General features: G+C 35.1%; 1 protein-coding gene and 1 long non-coding RNA gene across 3 annotated transcripts in view; both read left to right on the top strand.

The window, feature by feature from the left end:
- The first annotated feature begins 8,226 nt into the window (after positions 1-8,226).
- Positions 8,227-9,061, top strand: LOC144366339 (uncharacterized). The gene is made up of 2 exons (XR_013425394.1): positions 8,227-8,460; positions 8,924-9,061. It is a non-coding gene; the product is annotated as an uncharacterized LOC144366339 (long non-coding RNA).
- Positions 9,062-15,358: 6,297 nt separating this feature from the next.
- Ap3b1 (adaptor related protein complex 3 subunit beta 1) overlaps positions 15,359-24,583 on the top strand; it is a 239,841-nt gene continuing 230,616 nt past the window's right edge. Inside the window, exon 1 of one of the 2 annotated variants that reach the window (XM_040271866.2) lies at positions 15,359-15,651. In XM_040271866.2, coding sequence (XP_040127800.1) covers positions 15,524-15,651 — 128 coding nt within the window. In that variant the 5' untranslated portion in view covers positions 15,359-15,523. The remainder of the gene's footprint in view (positions 15,652-24,583) is intronic. The other variant, XM_005328985.4, reaches the window with a different exon arrangement.

Genomic DNA, 24,583 nt, shown 5'->3' with positions numbered 1-24,583 from the left:
CTTGGCTTAAAGTCTACTTTCTTTTATATGAGCATGGAAACCCTTGCTTGTTTCTGCAGTCCATTTGAGTGGTATGTTTTTTCATAACCTTTCACCTGCAGTCTGTGGATGTCTTTTTCTATGAGATGAATCTCTTGAAGGCAGCATACTATTGTGTCTTTTTAAAAAAATACAATTTGCCAGTCTATGTATTTTGATTGGTGAGTTTAGGTCATTAACATTCAAGGTTATTATTGAGACATGATTTGTTTCCCTGATCATTTTTGTTGATTTTGGTATTTAACTTGACTTGGTTTCTCCTTTGATTGTTTTTTTTTTCTTTAGTGTAATACCTCCCTTTGCTGATTTTCATTGTTGTTTTTTATTTCCTCCTCATGGAATATTTTGCTGAGGATGTTCTATAATGCAGGCTTTCTAGTTGTAAATTCTTTTAATTTTTGTTTATCATGGGAAGTTTTTATTTCATCATCAAATCCAAAGCTTAATTTTGCTGAATATAAGATTCTTGGTTGACATCCATTTTCTTTCAGAGCTTTGTATATGTTGTTTCTGGATCTTCTAGCTCTCAGGGTCTGGGTTGAAACATCTGTAGATATCCTAATTGGTTCCCCCTGTATGTAATCTGATTCTTTTCTCTTGTGGCTTTTAAAATTCTCTCCTTATTCTGTATGCTATGCATTTTCATTATAACATGCTTTGGTGTGGATCTGTTGTGATTTTGTACATTTGGTGTCCTGTAAGCCTCTTGTATTTTATTTTCCAATTCATTCTTAATCTTTGGAAAATTTTCTGATATTATTTCATTGAAAAGATTGTTCATTCCTTTCGAACTCTATGCTTTCTTTTATCCCAATAATTCCTAAATTTGGTCTTTTTATCTTATTCCATTATTCTTTAATGTTTTGCTCATGGTTTCTTATCAACTTCACTTTGTGGCCAACATTCTTTTCAAGATTATATAATTTGTTTTTATTATCTGTGGTCCTGTCTTCCAAATGATTTAATCTGTTGGTGATGCTGTCTATTGAGTTTTTAATTTGGCTTATTGTTTCTTTCATTTCAAGGATTTCTGTTTTGTTTTGCTTTTCTTTTTTTTCAGAACTTCCTTATTGAAGTAATCTTTTGCTTCCTGTAATTGTTTTTGTAGCTCTTTATGGAAATGATCTTTTGCTGCTAGTACTTGCTTTCTTATATCATCCTTTAATTCACAGAACATTTCAATTATGTACATCCTGAACTCCTTTTCTGTCCTTTCTTCTGTTGTGCTGGCCATGGATTCTAATAATGTAGTATCTTGTAGTATCTTTGGGGCACTTTCTCCTTTGTTTTTTCATGTTGTTCATGTGTCTTCCCTTCTAGCACTGAGGATACAAGGTGTAACAGTTTTTACACTATAGGCTTATAGTGTCCCTACAGGGTTCCAATATCTTTTCTTAATATTGCTTCTAAGCTCCAGTTTGTGTTCCAAACTGGGAGATTCCCCAAATAAAGGTGGCGACGAAGGTGTCCCAAGATGGAGGAGGCTGTTTTCAGGGATGGCGTGTCAGGTCGGGTGAGGTCTAAAATTTTTTAAATGGGAATTATGATTCATTGTATACCAAAGATTTTGATTGAGAGAGAGTGGTGAGGGAGGGGTCCTGTAATGTATCCATGATAGCAAGGAATGCTAGGATTTCAAACTAGTCACAAACACATAGAACATGTAAAACTTGATTAATTTTTTCCTGAGTTGGCTTGGCCACCCAAGATATTGTTAGAAGTTTTGAACTGGAAGAACCTCAGAGACAGGTTAACTAGCTCGATTCTTTATTCACAGTGTGGAAATTGACTCTCAAAGAATCTTTGATTTGCTAAAGTCACATTTGCAGTTAATTGACAAGATAGATGGAAGTAGAAATAAGGTGTCTTGACTTACAAAGTCTTGTGTCCTTAACTTTTATGTCTTCTTCCTTTCCATTACTTTTATTTCCTTTCTTTCCCATTTTCACCACCCCCATTCTACCAAGTAAGCAACAACAGAACTTTTAAAAGTAAGCCAACACATATCTGTTACCCACTGCCAGGGGTTCTCAATAGCAGTATTATTGACATTTTGGGCTAGATAATTCTTTATTTCAAGGAAGCTATCATGTGCATTTTAGGATACTTAACAGTATCACTGTATTCTACCCCATTTGTGACACCAAAAATGTCTCCTAACATTGCCAGATGTTTCTGTATTGGGGGTAAAATCACCCTGATTGAGAACCTCTAACAACGACTTTTATTTTGGCAATGGTTCCTCTCTTATTAGCTTTTCTTTGACTCCAGGTCAATATAAACTCAAACTTTAATGTAGTTGTAATCATTGCATAGATAGACTTTCTATTTTTACTTAAAATCTTATGAAAAGTATTTTCAGTGCTTCCATATGACATAGACATCTGTTATTTTTGTCTCTCTAGCATCCCGTTCCAGTTACAGCACCCCTTTGCCTTGAGGAACTATGTTCCCTTAACTCTAATTAATTTGAGAATACTTTTCTCTGCTGAAGGTGTGGGCAAGTGACCCAGGTCTGTCTGGGCATAAAAATCTGTCTCCACAGGCACAATGATTGGTCTGAGTGGTAGGCATTGACCCAGTTGGGCCAATCAGAGCTTTTTCCTGAGAATTTGCTAGGAACTCTTTACTTCATTTGGGTTGCTAATTTGTGGTATCATAAGGTTGAAACTCCCCACAGCTATATCCTTAGCTTGTCTGTAGTTCAAAAATAATGAAGTCAACATAGTATAAAGCAGTTTTGAAAGACAGAAAATCCTGGTGGATTTTGACTCTTTAGGCCCATGACCCTCTTGGTTATGTAATAAATCTCTCACATTTTCTCCCATATATTGCTTGCTAAATTGGTTTGAGGTTTTCTTTCACTTTTGCAAGAGTCTTGATTAATAAAATTGTTAGTTGTGGAGCAGGCTGAACAAATGTTAGCTGCAGGGTGGGCTGAACACTCGACCCCCATCTATCTGGCTCCTTATTGTTTGTTTGCCTAAGTCTAAACACTCAACCCCACTCATGGCTGAACACTCGACCCCCACGGTCCAGTGCAACAGAAACCCACACCTGGCCCCTGCTGGGTCTGCTTGAGGACAGAAGATGACACCCATAGCAACTACTGTATGATCCAATCACTGTACATCAACAAGGCGCTTGTAGACCCAGAGACTCCATTAGATTTTGGCTATAAAAACTCTCTTCTGCTGGGCCTTCCTCTCTTGTTCTCTCTCTCTCTCTCTCTCTCTCTCTCTCTCTCTCTCTCTCTCTCTCTCTCTCTTTCTCTTCCTTCCCTGTTAATCAGATACTGCCTCAATAAAGATCTCTTGGTCTTGGTCACTTTCCTTTCAAAAATAGTATTCATGTTTATAATATTTAATGATTCATATTTCCTAAAGTTGTAGTGCCATAATTTCTTTAACTGTTCTGCTAATATGCATTGAAGTTCAAGGTGATTTGAAATATTTTTTCCATTATAAAATCAGTGTTCTTTTTCATTGCCTTCTAAATGACTTCTACAAAATTTTCCAGTAGTTTCCTCAAACATGGGCCCTTTGGTTTGAATTCAGATCTACAAAATTTAAAATCAAATGATTTACCACCTAATTCAAGGCCATTTAGTTTTGCTTTATCCCCTTTTGCTTTTATACTTCCATTATAATCCTTCCATCTGTGATTATACCAACTGTTGTGGCAGTGTCTGCTCCAGCTGCATGGGCACATTTTAATACATTAGTGTGCCATGTCAGTGGTTTAGGAAATTTTTTATGGTACCAGGAAGATTTATTTCTAACTCTTGTGGGACTTGTTTTATGATTTTTTAAAACTAGTAACCTCAAAAACAATATTGTTCAATATTATGCCTTCAGACCTGTACATTCAGTTAAAATACAGGATTATTGTAGCATTCTAATATCTGTGAAAAATAATTTCTGGTTGTTTCATTACTATGAGATCTACATGTACTTCATCTATCTGTATTAATTAATTTCTCCATATTTTAAGACCTAGTTCATATGTTACTACCTTCTATGTGATTTCTTTCTTTAACCATACAATTTTAATCAAGTTAATGTTAAGCCATAAAATGAAAAGCCTCATATTTTACATTTTTAAATTATTTCATTGATCAGACATGGTGGCACACACCTGTAATCCCAGTTACCCAGGGCACCTGAAACAAGACAATCATTTGAGCCCAGGAGTTTGGGCAACATAGAAATCCTGGTTTAAAGATAAAGCATAAGACAACAACACAACAACAACAACAACAAAACATTTTTCATTATCTTCACTTGTAAAGTGTTGAAAGTTGAGAGTCATTCTTAAATCTTTCTTGCTGTGGGATAAGATACATAATTGTTCAGGAGTGCCACTCATGCTGAATTTATGGTTTGCCAAGGAAATTTATAAGTAGTAGGTGGTTTTATTGGAGGAATATTAGTTATTTAATGAAGCAGGTGAAGCCTGTTGTCGGTTCCATGTTTCCATACACATCCCAGAATGTGTTTTTGCCATTTATTTCAGTAGTGTATAAAACCCATTGGTAAAAGCCAGGAATCCATTGGCTTCTGCCCTGCCCCCACCCACCAGGAATGTAGCAACCCTTATGTTATTTGTCCTGAAGATAATTAATGGATAGTTACAGAGGCCTGCCACTAACCAGGTACAGCCCATGCTCCAGGAACTTCAGGAACTCCATCTGGTCCCACATTATTATATCACTTTGTTCACAGTTTGTTCTTACCATTCTCATTAGAGTTAGTAAGTGTAGTTCTCATCCATGAGAAGTGATGCAATTCTGAGGGTAGTGTTATTTTAGAGTAGAAATATCATAAAATATTGAACTTATTATGAAAGCATATTCAGTAACAGCAAAAGATTAGAAATAAGTTAAATGTTAATCATTAAGGGTTATTGTAATGAATTCTGGTACAGCCATAAAATGGAATATTGTACAGCCATAAAAAGGAACAAATAAGCTTTAAATTTATTGATATGGTACTATCTCCAAGTACCATATCTTATATTATTAAGAGGTAGGAATAGGGGACTAATTAAAAGTGTGGACTGACCGCATGGTTGTTTTTTAAAATTTTTTTAGTTTTAGTTGGACACATACCTTTATTTTATTTATTTATTTTTATGTGGTGTTAAGGATTGAACCCAGTGCCTCACATGTGCTAGGCAAGCACTCTACCACTGAGCTACAACTCTAGCCCTGAGTCCATGGTTTCTAAGACCAGCTCTGCTCCTTATTAGCTGTGTAAACTTGGACAAGTTTTTTTTTTCTTTGTAGAAAAATCTTTATTCATTGGTATAGTCCCTTCCTTAGGATGAATTCCCACAAGGGAGGTTGCTGCGTCAGAACTATATCTATGGCATACACACATCCAGAGTTCCTTCAAGAATGTGATTAAGTACAGTACCATCAGCATCCAAGACATGAGAAGACCTTGTTGACAGCTCCTTATTAATAATGGCATTAAAATAGCATTTATAAAGTACACACAAAAAATATAAATGAATTGAAGGAAGATAGGTAGAGGAGGGGAACCTAGAGGGGAGACAAGTTTTTAAGCTCAGTTTCTCAGGTTTTTTCACCTGTGAAATAGTAACTACCCCACTGGGTTATTAAAAGGATCATCTGAGTTAATATTTACAAAGCACCTAGTTGAGTATCTGCCACATAGTAAAATAATTGAAATATAATAATGGGATGTGAATGAATGCTTTTTGAATCATAAAACAATACGGAAATTTTTTTAATATATTACTGTTAAATATTCCCACTATCACTACCTCCTATTGCAATATTGTGCACATTCCTGTACAGCACTATCTCCCTGTTATTATCCTCTATTATCAGAACTGTCTGAAGACAAAGCCTCAGTTTTCCTCAAAGTTGCGCCCTGAATGATCTCCAATATGTATTACATACAAGATAAGCGGATTTGTTGACTGAATTAATAATTCAGATTCCTGTCTGTGCATAAATATGATTTTAGAGCTTTGACATTTAGAGAGTAATTTTGGAAGCTCTCTGTGAAGTCTGAGCCAATAATTTCAGCAATTACCAGGCACGTCCAGAGATTTTATTAACCTAGAAGTAAAATGTTTATTTCTACCTGGAGCAATATTCTGAAAGTGTTATTTTGTTTACCAAGAATTTGATTTTGAATGAGGATGAGGACAAATAATTTTCTCAAACCTCTGAGTCTCAGAAAGGTTAAGAACTTTACTGCCTTTCTACAGACAGCTAGTGATGGAGGAGTCAAAGGTCAGACCTGAGTCTGGCTCATTTTCTTTCTGCTACAGAAGAGAGGTGGAAAGGAAAGTTTTATCCGTTTTACTCTGTAAGTGAGCCTTGGAGAGATGACATAAAGGAAGAGGTTTCCAGCAGACCAATGCTTCAGCAGCACTTCCCTTTGTTAAGCATATTACCAAGGTTTTAAAGTTTTTTCAAAATCCTAGGTCTGAATAAAAAATTCAGTGCATTAGGAATAGGAGGAAAGATATGACAGTGAGATCATTTTATATAACTTAAGGATTCACCTCTGAGACTAAGGCATTTAAAGTTCTTACATAAAATAAGAGAATTATAAGTGGCCTAAAATGTTTCCTTTGTGATATTTAGTGATAAAGTCTCTCTATATTTCTAAAACATTCAAGTAAGCATTAGTCATTACCTAATAAGGAGTGGACTACACAGCCTTTTTCTAGATCAATTTCATCATAAAATAATGAAATCATGGCATTTTCAAGGTGAAAGTTTGTAGGTATCTACTATTTAAGCAAATCTGAAATATGAAAATCCCCAAATGCCTGGTAAATTGGAAGATTGCATAGATTAAATCACAGAGAGTTCTTCATGACGCAAAATAGTAAGTTATGAGGTTTCTTTAAATAGGAGCGCAGGGCATTTTATATTTATTTGGAACAATTCACTTCATATCCTACCTGTGAAAATTGACCTTATTAACCCAATACAAAGTTTCTGGTTGATGTATGTCAGAGAATGATGCATAGCTAGCTAGACAGATCAGCTGTCTATAACAATTGGGAGGGGGATGGAAGGAGATGGTACATTATATTGGGTAGTAAGGAAAGAGTTTTCTGGAGAGAAGATATTTGAGCTAAAGCCTGAATAGAATAAAACTTGAAGCAAACTAAAAGAACTGCCTTTTGAAGACCCATTCAAAGAATACTTCTGGTAGAGTTTAGCAAGTGAGGTCTGTCAGGTTGGATAAGCTTGTGGGTAAGAAACAGAAAAGCCAGACTTCAGGAGTATAAACTAGAGAGAGAGTTTCACAATGAAGTCAAGAAATAAAGGATGGTCAGATCAAGCAGGGCTATGCTAAGTGCAGGAAAATTATCATACTTGAAATTTTAAACATTTTAAGAGCTCAATAAGGGAAACTTATCCTTTCTCCCACCTCCCTAATTTAAATGTTTTTAAAAATAGGAGTAACTTTATTTCTTATTATCAATTCAAATTAACACTTAGAAAATACATATGAAATTTGAACCTCATGTCTTCACTAGTCCTATAAATTTTAAATTCTATTTAAATATATAAGAAGAGGACTTCAGAATTGTAACTAAAACTGGGTATTTATATAGAACGTACTGTGTTCCAAATATTTGTTTATTGTTTCTAGTCCAGAATTATGCTAAGAGACTTTCTCACACCAATTCTCAATCATGAGACCTCCCCCCTCAATCAGGAAAATATTTTCCTAAAATTCAAACTTTTTGTAGTTTATTTATTGTTAAAAAATTTAAAATATGTTTTAGTTAGTTATACATGACAGTAGAATGCATCATGCACTTTTATATATCATACATAAATGGGGTACAATTTCTCATTTTTCTGATTTTACGTGCTGTAGAATCATGTCAGTCATGCAGTCATATGTGTACATAAGGTAATAATGTCTGTTTCATTCTACTATCCTTGTAGTTTATTTTTAATCAATTTGGCATTTATTTTTAGCATTGTGTGAGTTAGAGATTATGATGGTGCTGAATAATGACCTCCAACCAGATTCTAATTCTTGGAAAATGTGAATGTTACCTGATGTGAATGTCAATTTGTATCTGCAGGCATTATTGAATTAAGCCTTTTGAGATGGGGAGATTATCAGATTACCTAAATGGAATTTAGGTGTCAGCACAAGTATTCTGTTTTGAGGAAAGCAAAGGGAGATCTGACACAGAAGAGGAGGCCAGAGAAGACAGCAGAGACAGATGAAAATATTGTGCTGCTCTCCTGAAGAAGGGTGAAGGAGCCAAAAGCCAAGGAGTGCAGGGAGCACAGTTCTGAAAGCTAGCAAAGGAAATAAGGGCCTCTCCCCTTGAGTCTCTGAAGGGAACTACAGGCCCTGTTCCTTAAATTGGGTTCCTTGATTCTGATTTCTGGACTCCAGAATTGTAAGACAATCGATTTATGTTTTAAGCTACTGAGTTTTTAGTAATTTGTTATAGCACTTATAAGAAACTAATATAGAGATCTAACTTTATTTTATACCTTGTAGCAAATTATTTGCCTCAGCACCATTTATGGTTCATTATATTGTTCCTAAGTGAGCTGAGATTTTAACTTTATCATAATGTCAATTCCTATATGTAGCTGAGTCTATTTTTATTCTGTTCTACTAATAAATTTATTTACTTTTAGGTCAGTAACAAACTTTTAAATTGTAATAACTTTACAGTATACTTAAATGAGTGGTAGGGTAAGTCATCATTCTACCCCCCAAAAAATAATTCTTGCTGTCAGCTCTATTTATTCTTTCAGATAAACTTTTAGAATCAATTTATCTAGTCAATAATTTGAATTTTGATTGAAGCTGAATTTGGTTGAAAATTGAAAAATAATTTTTCTTTTTTTTAGATGAGTTCTTGCTATGTTGTCCAATCTGGTCTCAAAGTGATGGACAAGTGATCCTCCTACCTCAGACTCCTGATTAGCTGGGACTACAGGCTTGAAAAATTAAAATTTTGAATTGATCAATAAATATATTCATTTGAATATTCCTGTTCAGGAATGTAGACCTCTTTTCAGGTCTTTTCCCCATCCCTTGGTAAAATTTTATAGTTTTTCTTTCCTTACATCTTATATACTTCAAAAGGCTGATTTCTTAAAGATACTTTATTGCTATGTGGGATAGGCCTTTTTAAAATTACATTTCTAATTAGATTCTATTATTGTGTAGGAATGCTGTTATGAATTTGGCCACTCTGTTAAATACACTTAAAGTCTAACAGCTTTCTCTGAGATAATTAGATCATTTATAAATATGACAATCTCTTCTAATCTTTACTTTTGAATTTCTTTCTCTTGTCTTATTGCATTAGTTAGAAGCTACAGAACAATACTAAATGGTAATGGTGTCAACAGGCATAATTTTCCCTTTTCTGACTTTATTTGGAATGACTTTGATATCTCACCACATATTTGATAAAATATGTTGTGTATTTTATGTTGGGTATTTTGTGGAGGTATTGTCACACACTTCATTCATATCTCTGTGTGTGTGTATGTGAGTGTGTGTGTGTGTGTGTGTGTATAATGGTAAGAATACAATTGTTCCTTCAAATCCATGGGTTCCACATCTCCATATTAAATCAATCATGAACAGAAAATATTAAAAAAATTTGTCTATACTGAACATGTTTAGTTTTCTCTTGTCATTATTCTATAAACAATATAACATCTATTTACTTAACAGTTACATTATATTAGTCTTCTTATGTAATCTAGAGATGATTTAAAGCATATGGGAGGATATGCATAGCTTCCATGTAAATACTGTGCCATTTTATATAAGGAACTTGAACAACAGCAAATATTGGGATCCTTGAGGGTTCCTGGAACCAATAATTCAAGGACATTGAGGGATGATTACATTTACTTTTATTTCTACATTATTTATTTTTTATTTCTACATTGTTTTTTAAATCAGAAGTGTTGGTAAAATATTATTAAACACATTTTCAATTTCTTAAAAATATTGTGGGTTTCTTTTTTTTTCCTTTTTTCTTTCTTTCGTTTTTTTTTTTTTTTTTTGGTACTGGGGATTGAGCCCATGTATACTTAACCTCTGAGCAGCCCAGGTGTACTTAACCATTGAGCCACACCTCCAACCCTTTAGAAAATATTTTTATTTACAGACAGTGTCTCACTAAGTTGTTTAGAGCCTTGTGGAGGTGCTGAGGCTAACTTTGAATTTGTAATCCTCCTACCTCAGCCTTCCCAGCCTCTGGGATTACAAGCATGTGCCATGGTGCCGGGCTTGTGGATTTCTTAATGTTGAAAAATCCTTTTAACAAATTAAATTTTGTTAAATTTCATTTAAGAAAACCTACAGGGTTATTGTGCTTTTAAATTAATATTTGTTTAGTTTTCAGGTAGTACATTGTTCTTTTTTATATTAAAAAATGCAGGATATCAGTAATGATAATCCTGGAAAATATATTGGGAAGTACTTTGTCTTTTTCTTCTTAAAAAAAATCAGTAATAGTTTAAAACAGCAAAAGTAGAAAACTGATTATAGATCCTATAGAATTATATTACCTTTTGGTGGTAGATTTTTTGAATTTTCCAATTACTTTCTATAGTTATTTAATCTATTCAGATTTTCCATTACCTTCTGTGCCCCCTGTTACTGGAGACAGAGTCCAGGGGAGCTCTATCACTAAACTACATCCTTAGCCCTTTATATTTTCTATTTTGAGACAAGGTTCTCACTAAGTTGCTGAGGCTGACTTCCAATTTGTAATCCTCATACCTTAGCCTCTGGAGTAACTCATTACAACTGTGTGCCACTGTGCCTGGCTTTCCACTACTCTTTAAATCAATTTTTGTAATGTATTCTCTCATTGAGAAATAATAAGGTTAACATTTACTATCTGTAGTATGCCCACCAATCAATAAGATGAATTATCCACTTAAAACAAGTGAATATCAAGTTTGCATAAGTAATAAAAGAAAAATACAAATGGTCATTTAATATGTGCTTATTTTAACTGCATCATATTTAGGGTGATCATATATCTCTGATTCCTTGGGAAAGTCCTGGTTAACATGTGTTTCTCCAGAAAATTTATGACTAATGTCACCTGTTAGTCTCAAAATTTTCCTATTTGGACAAATGAATTGTTTAGTTTCCCTGTTATAATGAGATGTGATTTTAAACAATAATGATTTCATTATTATTTTTCCACAAACATATTAGCAAAACAAAAAGATTTAAGATACACATTGCTGGAAAGGGTATGGTGAGACAAAGAAATATTGGGTACATAATTGGTATCCTGTTTCTAGGTTAGAAATTTGGCAATATTGTCAAAAAAGAATTTTTTTTTTTTTGAAATGAGGTTTAGCTATGTTACCAAGGTTGGCCTCTAGCTCCTGAGTCAAGGATCCTTTCGTCTCAGGCTCCTGAGTATCTGGGACTATACACATGTGTCCTGGCCTAGCTTCTATCAAAATTTTAAGTGTATATTAATTTTATCTAGCTGTTGGACTTCTGGAATTATAATTCATGAAAACTTTGATGTCAGGATACAAAAAGATGCTCTGGTAAAAATGTTATAATAGTCCAAAATTGGGGATAATCTATAATAGTCTTTTGATAGGCTATGGAATAAATAAAGTGCACTTACAAATAAAGAAAACCAGAGGCACACAAAAGTTAAAGTGAGGCAGACAACTTTTATTTAGTACTATTGTAACAGGGAGAGAAAGACCCTAGTATAGGGGTCCATTCCAAATATACCAGGGATAAATGGAGATTCATAAGCAAGGTGTGTGTGTGTGGGGGGAATGGTGGGGGGTATTACTGTTTAAAAATTGCCAAAGGGAGACATCAAGTCTGGGGATGAAATCTGGCCAAACCAACCTAACAAGATTCCTGCTGATGGCATGGCAGTATGATCAGATATCAAGGCTGGGGAGTGAAAACATTTTTATCAGATATTGAGATATGGAGGTGTGAAGGATCCTTGCTAAATTCCTTGGCAATAGCATTTACTGATTCCTTGTAAAACCAAATTCTATAAGGAAGTGCACACATGGGCCTAGGAGAAGGCTCAAAAGTTACTAAAGTTTCACTAAGAATCTTTGTCATTATAAAATGAAATCCTAAACAGAGTTTTAAAACAATGCAATAACTCTCTCTCTCTCTCTCTCTCTCTCTCTCTCTCTCTCTCTCTCTCTATATATATATATATATATATGCACACATTTATATTTACAATGAGGTAAAAATAAATAAATATATTTATAGTTATAGTAAACAATGAGGTAACTATATATTATATATAATGTATATTATATATATATATATGTACACACACACACACACACATATATATATATATATATATATATATATATTTTGGTACTGGGGATTGAATCCAGGGGTATTTCTACCACTGAGCTACCTCCCCAGTCCTTTTTATTTTATCTTGAGACAGGGTCTTAAAGTTGCTGAGGCTGACCTCAAACTTGCAATCCTTCTGCCTCAGTCTCTTGATTCACTTGGTCCAAGTATGGTTATGAGGTAACCTTATATACATATATTGCTATGAAAAGAGTTTCACAGTATATTAAGAAAAAAAGTAAGAGAATGGTATTAAAATTTTAATTGATATTTGAAGAAATATATACATACACATAATTTGCATTTTTATGTTTAGGAAAAAAGTTTGAAAATATGTACTCTAAACTTAATACTTAGTGTCATGATGGTTTAGATGAAATGAAACTAAAATCAGAAGAGTCAATAAAGGTCTTGTTAAGTGTTAGGAAAAAATATCTTTTTTTTGAAAAGATATAGTTTATTTGACAATAATCAAGAGACACTATACATCTGGTAGGAAACAGAAAAATCTGGTTTTAACTTGGTAATAGGTATTGAGGAATAATCCTTTGGATCTTTTAGAACTAATGTTTCTTCTGGTTGGAAACATTGTTTTTTTTTGTTTTAATTTTTTTTCTGTCAGAAAGCTTTATGGCTATACAAAGATTTTTGAATTCTGGAGAGATGGGAACACTAGACCTTAGCCCATGAAGTTACTGGGTTTTTTTTTGTTTGTTTGTTTATTTGTTTGTTTGTCTTTTTTTTTTTTTTGTGGGACTGGAGGTTTAACCCAGGGACACTGAGCTGCATCCTCAGGCTTTTTTATTTTCTGCTTTGAGATAGGATCTTACCAAGTTACCTAAGCTGGCCTCAGACTTTGAATCCTCCTACTTTAGTCTTCCTAGTAACTGGGATTACAGGTACGTATTGTCATGGATACTTATTGTCATGATGGTTTAGATGAAATGAAACTAAAATCAGAAGATTTTACAGAAAGAACTCCAAGCTTTCTTACAGAAATGATATTACAATTTTAAGGCATCCAAGTCTCTCTTTGTCAACCTCCTAATTTTTTTCCACCTCCTAATTTCTTTTTTAGAGATAAAAGAAAGTTTTATCTAGTTTTCCAAGGAATACATGCTTTCCTCTCATACATAATATTCCATTGAAGAGGAAAAACCAAGTTATGTAATAATTCTCACACCATTCAAAGACAATGGAAAAAAATCAAAGCAGAAAAACAAAATAAAACAACAACAAACAACTATAGTCATTCTACAGGAGTCTATATTAAAAAATTAAATATCACCAATTAAAATTAAATAGTAAATTAAAAGTGATACGCTGAAGAATAAAGAAACTTTTTCATAAGAAAAACAAACTATGTAAAAGTGGATAAATATATTCATGTGCAAGTTCCAGAAAACAAATGTACTTGGAATAATAATCACATGGAAGATACTTAAATTCATTATACCCATGAAAATAAAAACTAATTACAATATAATAATATTCATGCCTGTTATATTGAGGACAATAAAACATTTTTTAGGTAACCAAGAATTTATGAGAATGGAGGAAAGATACTGCTGTGGGGGTGTGAACTGCTAAGATTATTATTCTTAAATTTTTTTTTGTAGTTGTGTATAGCATACCTTTATTTTATTTGTTTATTTGTTTATCTTATGCAGTGCTAAGGATGGAACCCAGTGCCTCACACATGCTAGGCAAGCGCTCTGCCGCTGAGTTACAATACAGTCCCAGCCCAATTTTTGAGAACAATTCAGGATATCCGGTAAAGGTGCACGGATTCTAAAATCAAGAAATTGTTACATTTGACAATTTCTGGCATATGCCAGAAATTCTCTAGAATATGTGTACATCAATGTCCTCATTTTACAGACACAGAAAACAAAGCCTAGCTTTTTTACTCTTAAATGAATTAATATGCAAACCATTTAGAATAGTGCCTGATATAAATTGAGCATTATATAATACATAGTTATCTATCTATCTATCTATCTATCATCATCATCATCATCAACTGTAGGTGAAATTCTATAAACTTGTCAATATTATCCATATAGACAAACAACATATTTAAAGTGTTTTAACAACTGAATTAAAAATGTTCAAAGCTTTGATCAGACTACAGAGCTTTCAGGACGTTCCCTCCTCGTCCACCTACAGTCGCCGGCGCGCACCGTTTCCCCAGTAACTGCGTCGCCTTCTGCAGAGCTGAGGACCAAGCTCCGTGGCGCCCCTGCTGAAGGCAAAGGAGAAGGGAGGGAGGACGCCAAAACTCACTGGAAGGCTGGGAGCAAGTCCACCTGGAAATTTGCTTTCTCAGGTGCGGGCACCCGAAGCAAAGGCTGCTCCCTAGGGGATGTCCCGGAAAGAAAGAAGGAAGGACAGAGGTGCCCCGAGGACAGGAGCTACTCCCGGCGGGAGAGGTGGCTCTATTAATTTTTGGTAGCTTGAAGCTGCTAAGATGCACCCTTTGAGTTCCAAATGGAAGTACTCGCGCCAGGATTCTCGGGTCAAAGCTTTTATCTGCACGGTCGCTTCTCAACCACCTTCGGGAGGGGGGTCTCCTTAAGGTCTAGCCTAAAGGTTGCGTGGGGCGTGTGTGACAGCAGGCAGCTCTGACTAGAGGGAGAGGCACCAAAAGGAAAAGTAATCGTGATGGGTTAGGAAAGTTGATCTGGTGTTTCAGGAGAAATCTGAAAGCTATTGGTTTACGGCAGAAATCAAGCAAAGAGCCCTGCAGACTGGGGGATCTCTGTCTCCATTAAAACTCCTACTTAAGGGCCACAAAGTCAAGTCTTTTGCAAGCCCACGGCCTGTCGGAGTCAAAACCCGGGTCCCAACCTCTCGGCTATTTCCAAAATCCGGAGAAGGAAAATCCAGGCCGGCCCGGAGCGGCCCGAGGTGGGTTCTGGCCAGCTCTCACTCTGGGCATGCGCAGGGGGTGGACCGCCGGGTGGCTCCGGGAGCCGTGACGAGCCCGGAAGCGCCTGCGCGCGCCCCTCCGCTCGAGAACTAGTTTTGTTCCGTGTCCTCGGGACTGGAGCCCTTCGGAGAGAACCCCCGGCAGGACCAACCCGACGCCCGCCAGCACCGCGGCAATGTCCAGCAACAGTTTTGCGTACACTGAGCAGTCCGGAGGAGGGGAAACGGCGGAGCTGGGTCAGGAGGCGACCTCAACCATTTCCCCCTCCGGCGCCTTCGGCCTCTTTAGCAGCGATTTGAAGAAGTGAGGAGAAAGGTTGGGGTACAGGGGCAGGGTGGAGGAACCCAGCGCCCTGGAGGAGCGGGTACCTGGCTCTGGGTACCTGGAGAGGGCCGGGGTCTCCCGGAGACCGAGTCGGGAAGTTTCCTGTTGGTGGGTGGGCTTGGGTCAGTTGGGGTGGTGGGAGATGTTGGGGCAGTTGGGGTGCGTGGGTGTGGGCGTGTCCGCTAGTTTTCAAACTTCAGTGAAAAACAAAACAAAACAAAACAAAACAAAACCCACCAGTTGATGAGTGTGGATCACACCCCCAGAACCGCTGAGTTGGTTTCCGCAGTGTCATGGAAGTCTGAATTTTGAACTTCTACTTTATTTAATGTCTGTCGGATGTGACATTGAGAAAGTCGCTTATTTAGGGTGAAGAGAGTGGAGGACTGAGAGAGGGAGTGGGAGTATTGCTTATGAGAAAGTATTCCGTGACCCTGGAATGTAAGGGGCAAAGAAGTGATTTTAAGCTCTTTTATCAATGTGCAAACTGATTAAGACCACCCCTATCTTTTGCACCACAGATGAAAAAACTCTATTCCAAAACAAAATAAGATTATGAGTAGAGGGTGTTTAAAAAGACTGTTATAGTGAACACAGTCTAAAATAAAAAAATGTGAATTTACGAACACTAAACAATGTACACTTGGTTCTGTAAAAACCTAACTAAGTTCATTTTAAGTAGGACCCAGGAGTGAACCTCCCCTCCCCTAAATTTGTTTAGGTCTTTTTGTAATCACTTATACATTTTTTTCTTATTTTTTAATCTCTCAGTACTAAACAATATGGTCACATAGTAGGTTGTTACTGGAATGCTAAATGAAGGTAAAGTAGCTGTGTTGGGTAGCTTTGCAGGCGTCAGAAGGGTATGATTAAAATTTAACTTAAATTTTAACTAAGGATTAGATACAGGGAGTGGGGATATAGCTCAGTTGGTAGAGTGCTTGCCTCTAATGCACAAGGCCCTGGGTTTAATCTCCAGCATCACAAAAAAAGAAAAAGAAAAGGTACTCTGAGAAGTGTTGGCAGTTGAAATTGGGATTAAATTTTGACTGCATTAAGATGGCTGAAATCTTATTATATAAAGTATATAAAATTCAGTCTTTTTTTTAGTTTTTCATTATTCTCAGGCTAGAAAAGTTTAAAAGTAATATAACTCATTTCATTTTTCATTCTGTGCAGTTAGATGTTTAGCAATTAATATAACAAGGAGCTTATTGTAAGTGTACATTTCTACTAACAAAATGTTTCAACTGCTAAATTAACCTGTCAATCCGCATTGGTCTATTTTGCATGTGATTTGCTTATAATTAGTTTAGTTTTATGGTTTGTCAACATCTCAGAAGTTTTTCTTTTAGATTTTGTCAGATTTGGGCCTGATTTGAAAAGAATGCATGGCTTTGACCAGTGCTGATGAGATTGGATTTGAAATAAAAAGAGCTGACATTGAGTGTTTGTTGTACACACCTCTGAACATTTATTATCATAGTCAATCTTCTTTTTTTCTTTTGTGGTGCTGGAGATTGAACCCAGGGACTCTCATATGCATGTGTTCTGCAACTGAACTACATCCCAGCTCTTCAGTCTTTTTAACAACCTTGTGGGCGGTTACCAGATAATTCTCTGATTCTACTTTACAAATGATAAAATTGGAGCACAATGGTTAATTTGTCCAAGATCACAGAGTTCCCTGAATTTGAAACCAGACGTTCTAATCTAAGCCTATTCTCTCAAGTGCTTGGATATGCTAACTACATGAACTTTATGGTGCTTTTATTAGTAAATGCAAATTTACTGATGGTGGAATGTGATGGATATTATTAGCCAAAGTACATGTATGAAGACATGAATTGGTGTGAATATACTTTGTATACAACCAGAAATATGCTCTATATGTATAACATGAATTGTATTGCATTCCACTGTCATATCAATAAAAAATTAATAAAAAATTTTAAAATTTACAGTAGCTGTATAACCTTAATCTTCCAGGAATTAGAAACATTTTGGCCATTGAGCTGCAATCTAATGGAGTTATACAAGAAACAAGGAGACTCCTATTCTGGAAGTGATCACTTTGTCTCTCTTGAACTTACATAATCCTCATTTATAAAATTAATGATACTACTTCTCATTCAAAAATCAAATGACAAAATTTATGTAAGCAAAACTGTGTTATGTGCTCTAGTTTTTAATGTATTACTTTGAAGTAGTTTCAAGTTTTTAAAAAAGTTGCAATTATAGTATAGAAAACTACTCTTCATGGAGAGTCACCAAATTTTAAAAATTTACTACACTTCTGTTTCTCTCTTCCTTCTTCTCTTTTTCCCTGCACACGCACACAAACACATATATTCTTATTTTCTTCTGAATCATTGCAGAATTGTAGTTTATGTTGCTTTACCCTTAGAACTTTACAGTATGTAATTTTTTAAGAATAAAAATATTCTTACATACCCTTGGCACTAATATATTCAGGAAATTTAACATCAGTACAAACTATAATGTGTAATTCAATTTTGTCATTTGTTCCAACAAAGTCTTTATTTTTTTTTGTATTTTTTCCTTTAGTATAGAATCCAGTCCAGAATTATATCTCATTAGTTGTCAAGATCTTAATCTCCCTTAGTATGGACTATTTCCTTAGCCTTTCTTTGCCTCTCATGATCTTGATATGTTAAAGAATACAAGCTATTATTTTATAGCATGTGAGTCAATTTGGGTTTGCTTGTGCTTCCCCCCATTTAGATTTAAGTTGTATGCCTCTAGTTGAAATTCTACCACAGGTGGTTTCAAACTATTGTAGCTGGAGACACAGGACACCTATCTTCCTGCTGTTAATTTTCCCTGTCAAGGACATATCCATTTTTTCTACAGTATCATTTCTATTTTTTTCCCCAAGTTTCTTTGTGGGAAGATATTTTGAGACCATACAGATATCTTGCTTCTTATTAAATTCTTCACTGTGTGTTCAGCTACCATTGATGAATCTCTTGAACAAGTCTTTTCCACAGTGGCTGTAAAATGTAGATGTTCCCACTCCAGAACTCCCTCTATTGTTGTGCTCTTTGGCTTAATTGTTCTTTCACTAACTATTTCAACAATGCCTGGTCACTTCCTAGTCACAGTATTAATGATGTGTGTGTGTGTGTGTTGGGTGGGTACCTAGAATTAAACCCGGGGTGCTTAACCACTGAGCCACATCCACAGCTCTTTTTAAAATTTTTCATTTTCAGATAGGGTCTTGCCAAGTAGCTTAGGGCCTTGCTGAGTTGCTGAGGCTGGCTTTGAACTTGCATTCCTCCTGCCTTAGTCTCCCGCGATGCTTGGGATTACAGGCATGTGCTACTACATCTGGCTAATTTATTTTCTGAATATAATTTTACTTATCAGTGCTATTTATCTTCTCTACCTTAAAAAACAACTAGAATTAGGAAAATTAGAAGATTTTATGAAAACAGATCTCATACATCATTTATTGGTTAATTAACTCCATGTATTAGATTATTGGCTTACTTCCTCATTTTAAATGTGTTAGTTTATTGGCTTGAGATTTTATAATTTCTTCAATTTAAATGTGATGAACTTACTTTTCATATTCCTTTCTTTTTAGAATGTTCTAAACTTTTATTTCTTTTAGTTTTTCCCAAGTTATTTTCCTTCTCTATCATAAAAGAAGAACCTCTTTTATCTTAACCCATTTGGGAGTATGTGTATAATTTAAAAAGATAGTTTTAATTTTTTCTGAATTAAACATTTAATTAGGAAATAATTTCTGGAAAGAAACAGATGAGTCTAATCAGTTTTCTTAGCAATAATATTACTGAATTTCTCTTTTTAACTCATTTAAAAAAATTTTTTTTAGTTATAAATGGACACAATACCTTTATTTTATTTATTTAGTTTTATGTGGTACTGAGGATTGAACCCAGTGCCTCATATGTGCCAGGAACTGAGCCACAACTGCAGCCCTATTTAACTCATTTTAAAAGTTTAAGGCATTATTTAATTTTTTGATAAACATGTAATAATTGTAAATATATATGGGATACAGTATGACATTTCAACACATGTACTGATCAGGTCATTTAATTACCATTTCCATCTCCTTATCTTTTTTTTTATGTTTGAGTCATCAAGCTTCTCTCTTCTAGTTCTTTATAAAGTATATAATAGTTTATTGTGAACTATAATCAACTCACCATGCTGGGGAACACTAAGAACTTAACTCCCTCTTACCTGTGTTTTGGTAATCATTATCCAACTTTCCTCTGCCTGCTCAATTTAGCAAGAAGACACAATGTTTATAAATATGTAACACACCTAATGCCAGTGTGTCCAATTTTGTAAATCTTGTGATAAATATTTTTTTTCCAAAAATATTTTTAGTTGTAGATGGACACAATACCTTTATTTTATTTATTTATTTTTATGTGGTGCTGAGGATCAAACCTAATGCCTCACACATGTGAGACAAGTGCTCTACCAATGAGCCACAACCCCAGCCTTTGTGATAAATGTTTTGAGAATATCTTGTTTATAGTAGAGTATTGGACCTGGGATCAGAAGATCTAGATTTAAGGTAATGTTTTCCACTTATAGTAATATTTCCTTCTTCAGTTTGCTTAATTTCCTCAGTCTTTTTTTTTTTTTTTTTCCCTAGACAGGGTCTGATAATACTTGCCTACTTGGAGAGGATTTCTAAACTAGAATATTTTTAACTAACTCTATGGGAAAGTTGAGGAAATTTCACTGAGGGGTAATATTTTAGATACTAAAGCTAAGAAGACTTTTCCACATGGAGGAAAATGATGTTGAAACTAGGAGAGTTGCAAAAGAAAGTGCAAGTTCAAATGAAATAGAGATTTAGAGCTTGATATTTAGGATAGCAGGTAAGAATTAAAGCATGGGAATGGATTCACTCACCAGGGAGAACTTGCTAGAAGATAAAATAGTGTAGATAAAACCCATGTAACTTGAATGGAAGAACTAGGAAAGAGCCAGTGCTCAGAGGGTTAGGAAGTCAAAAGAAGGCATTACAAAAGATAAAAAAGTAAAAAAGGAGAAGCTAACAGGAAATTTAGGAGGAAATGATCAGTTGTGTTAGGAATTGTGAAAAATGAAGATAAATAGAATGAAGGCTAAAAGAGGCTCTTGGGTCTAACAATAAAAAGATTAGCAAACAGTTACTTAGCAATGCAGTGCTTCTGAAATACCTTTTAAAGTAGCATTTTTATTCCATGCTGAAATTGGAGTGGAGTTTTTATTTGTTTTGATATACAGATCTGGTTTAGACACAAAGGGCTGTATGTTTTCCTGTAGTAGATACATTATATCAGTCTAACATTTTTAAAAAACTTTATTTATTTATTTATTTTTATGCGGTCCTGAGAATCGAACCCAGGGTCTTGTATGTGGGAGGCAAGCACTGTACCACTGAGCCATAAACCCAGCCCCCAGTATAACATTTTTAAACTGAAATTTAATTTATTATCAACTTTACAATATCAGCTTTGAAAATTCCTTTATTACCATTAGCCTTTAGTTTCTTAGTGGAGTCCAGTAGAAAGATTACATGTGTGTTGTTTGTATGCAATTATAGCAACTCTACTACTTTATCTTTCAAGAAGGCATACAGGGGGCTTGGGTTATCGCTCAGTGACAGAGTGCTTGTCCACCATGTGTGAGGAACTAGGTTCAATCCTAAGTACCACATAAAAATAAATAAAATAAAGGTGTTGTGTTCATCTACAACTAAAAAAAAAAAAAAGATTAAAAAAGAAAGAAGCTAACTGACATTAACCCATTTAGAGGATGTTCTTTGAATATTCTTATTCACAATAAAGATAAAATAATTTCAGGTGTCAGTACTTTATTAATAGTAATGCATTATTTTGACATACTTCAAAGAGTCATTGTGTCTCATTATGAGGTTCTAAACTTTTTTGTGTGTGATTCCCTCCCATTTTTAATTGATATTTAATTTTAATTAGGACCCATATTGCTATTTTCTCATTTAACATTTCTTTATTGTTTCAAGTTGTTCAGTTTGCTTTTTCTTTTTACTTATCTTAGTATTTTTCATTGATGCCTTCACGTCATTGAGTTATTCTGTTTTTTTAAGGTTATCTAGTTAATGAAAATTTGCTGAATATTCATGTAGAGAAATATCTCTTTCACACATTATCTTTATATTAAATGATATAACTTATATGAAGGTGACTAGGAAAGTATTTGGTTCATAATTTTGTTTAACCAATATTTTTAGGTCCTCTGACTTCATTCCTTGTTCGTTTCCAGCACATTAACTGTCTAGGCCAGTGTTGTTAAAAATTGAAGGCTGGGGTTATAGTTCAGGGGAAGAGCTTGTGTTTAGCATGCACAAGGCCCTGGTTTCAATCCCCAGCATCTCCAAAAGTTAACAAACAAATAACAACAAAAAACGAAACAAGACTGATTCAGTGGCAGTAAACCTGTTTGGTACAGAAGGAAAACCTAGTTTGGTATTCCTGTTGTATGATAATATACTACCATTCTGCAGCTAATTGGATACAGGTCCAGAAGTTATAAGCATGCTATGAAAAAGCACAGGTGCATGAGTTCCTTTTTCTCGTGCTCAGCTATCCAGGGTTGAAGGTATGAAAATACATGCTACCATTGATTTCTGAAGATACTGTTGTATGTATGATCATCTAAATTTCAAAGATTTAAATCCCTTGAGTTCTAATAACTCCAGTTTTGGTAACTGGTCTGTATTATTAATTGTTTAGCTCTTTGAAGTTTATGTTTACTAGGATCTAGGTCTACACATCCTGTTTGCTTGCTGTATGTTTAACTTGGATCCTACCTTTTTATCTACAGGGGTGTCATTGTATATTAAGCAATTTAATGTTTTCTTGATCTTTTACTAAGTAAATGTCAACATTTGTTCCAAGAAAGCTGCTAACAAAAGAAAAAAAGGTACACTGGTATCCATAGTGCATTCCTAAGTAGATGATTTAGGATTGTCATTTCAGTGCTACAGTAGGATTCCATTTATAAGACTATTCAATCCTTGAAATAGACATCACATTAAATAAGATTTTACTATTTATTTGATGAAGTATGCCTGTAAGCAGAGTTCTGTTTTTCAGAATATTTCATTTTATTTTGCTTTGCTTGCATTTCCTCTTTGAGGAAAGTCAGTTCTTACTTTACATTTTGTTTAAATATTCAGCCAAGAAAATATTCATCCATTGATGTATGATATTTTTAAGATGACTGAAATTTCTGGAAATTTGAAATGCTTAAGTTTCCATCCTTGCAATTAAATTTCAAGATGTGAAATACTATGTTATTTTAAAAAATTTAAAATTTGGAGCAACATTACTAGAGTTGGTGATTAAAGCAAAAAAGCAGACAGATGGTTTGTTGAAATGTTCTTTTTTACAGCAGTAAAGTTGCAAACTCTCATAGGATGACAAATGTATTATAGTGAAATAATTTGACAGTATTACACTTGTGTATATAAATGAACTACTGATAAAAACAAATTGCCTGCAGTCCAAATTCAAAATTTAAAGTAAAGACACCAAAGTAGAATAATCAGGAAGGAAATAATTTTCCTGTATTTCATATTATGAGTAATGTTGGTTGTGTATTTAGGGAAGACTTTAGCATATCAGCTGGAAAGAGTTCATAGATCTATAAAAAGGAACAATTTATAGTCAGTGTCTGTTCATTTATGGGCTGATTATTTGTATAACTGATAATATCCAATGCCCTAATTGAAGGCTAGTGTCTAATCCTTCAGTCGAGTGAGCTGGCTTGGCAGCTGGACAAGAAACTGAGAATATGGCTGGTTCCACAATCAAGGCTTGGCAGAACTATATATGCATCACCTAGCTTTCTTCTTTAATGGCCTTTCTCCAAGTTTCTTAAAACCTAGATTAAGAATATGGTCATGAAGGATGGGGAGGAAATTAGAAAATGAGGGCAGAGAGGTCAGGAGCAGAGAGGAAGGTGGGGGCCAGATTCTGTATGGCCTTGTAAGGATTTTTTATTTTGCTCTGAGAAGTGAAGCTGTTGGAGAGTTTTAAGCAGAATGGGCATTTAAAATGTGATCAGTAACTATTAATTGCCAATTGTATGCCATATATATTTCAGAAACTTTAAATATTATACAAGTAATAATTCAACAAATAGAAATGCCTTCTACTTGGTAGGCACTGCCTCTTCCCCATCCCCTGCCCTTCCTTCCAATACTGGGGATTGAAACCAGGATCATATGGATGTTAGGCAAGCGTTCTACCACTGAACCATTTGTCAGCCCTTTTCATTTTATTTTAAGAGATGGTTTGGCCAAGTTGTCCAGGCTGGTCTGGAACATGCGATTCTTCTACCTCAGCCTCCCGAGTAGCTGGGATTGTAGGCATGCACCACTGTGCCAGGTGTAGGCACTGTTTTTGATGGTGGGGACTAACTAGCGGAAAGCTGCTTTCCTGGAGTTTATTATCTAGTATGATGAAGACAGGCAATAAATAAGTCAATATATGGGCCTTCAATGATAAGAAATGCTGTGGAGAAAATGCAGGAGATGGAGAAAATGCAGGAGATGTGGTGGGGAAGGGGAAGTAAGATAGGCATGGTGGAGGTTGGGTTGGAGTTTGCAATAGTATAGGGAAATACACTTGAGAGCTTGATAATGGAGATAAGGGAGTGACATGTAAATGTCTGAGGAAGAGTGTCCATTGAGGAGGAATAGCAAGTGCTTAGGCCCTGAGTCAGGAGCCGTGTGAAGACCCACAAAGACACCAGTGTGGCTGGAGTAAACAGAGTGGAACATTGATAGAATATGAGGTCAGAAGAGGTAGGGGTGGGGGACCAGATTGTATAGGCCTTATAAATCAGTGTAAGGACTTTGATTTTACCCTTA

The sequence above is a fragment of the Ictidomys tridecemlineatus genome, chromosome 1 (genome assembly GCF_052094955.1).
Source record: "Ictidomys tridecemlineatus isolate mIctTri1 chromosome 1, mIctTri1.hap1, whole genome shotgun sequence".
Taxonomy (NCBI): Eukaryota; Metazoa; Chordata; class Mammalia; order Rodentia; family Sciuridae; genus Ictidomys; species Ictidomys tridecemlineatus.
The sequence above is the reverse complement of the archived record's forward strand: the minus strand, read 5'-3'. Positions and strand labels throughout refer to the sequence as shown.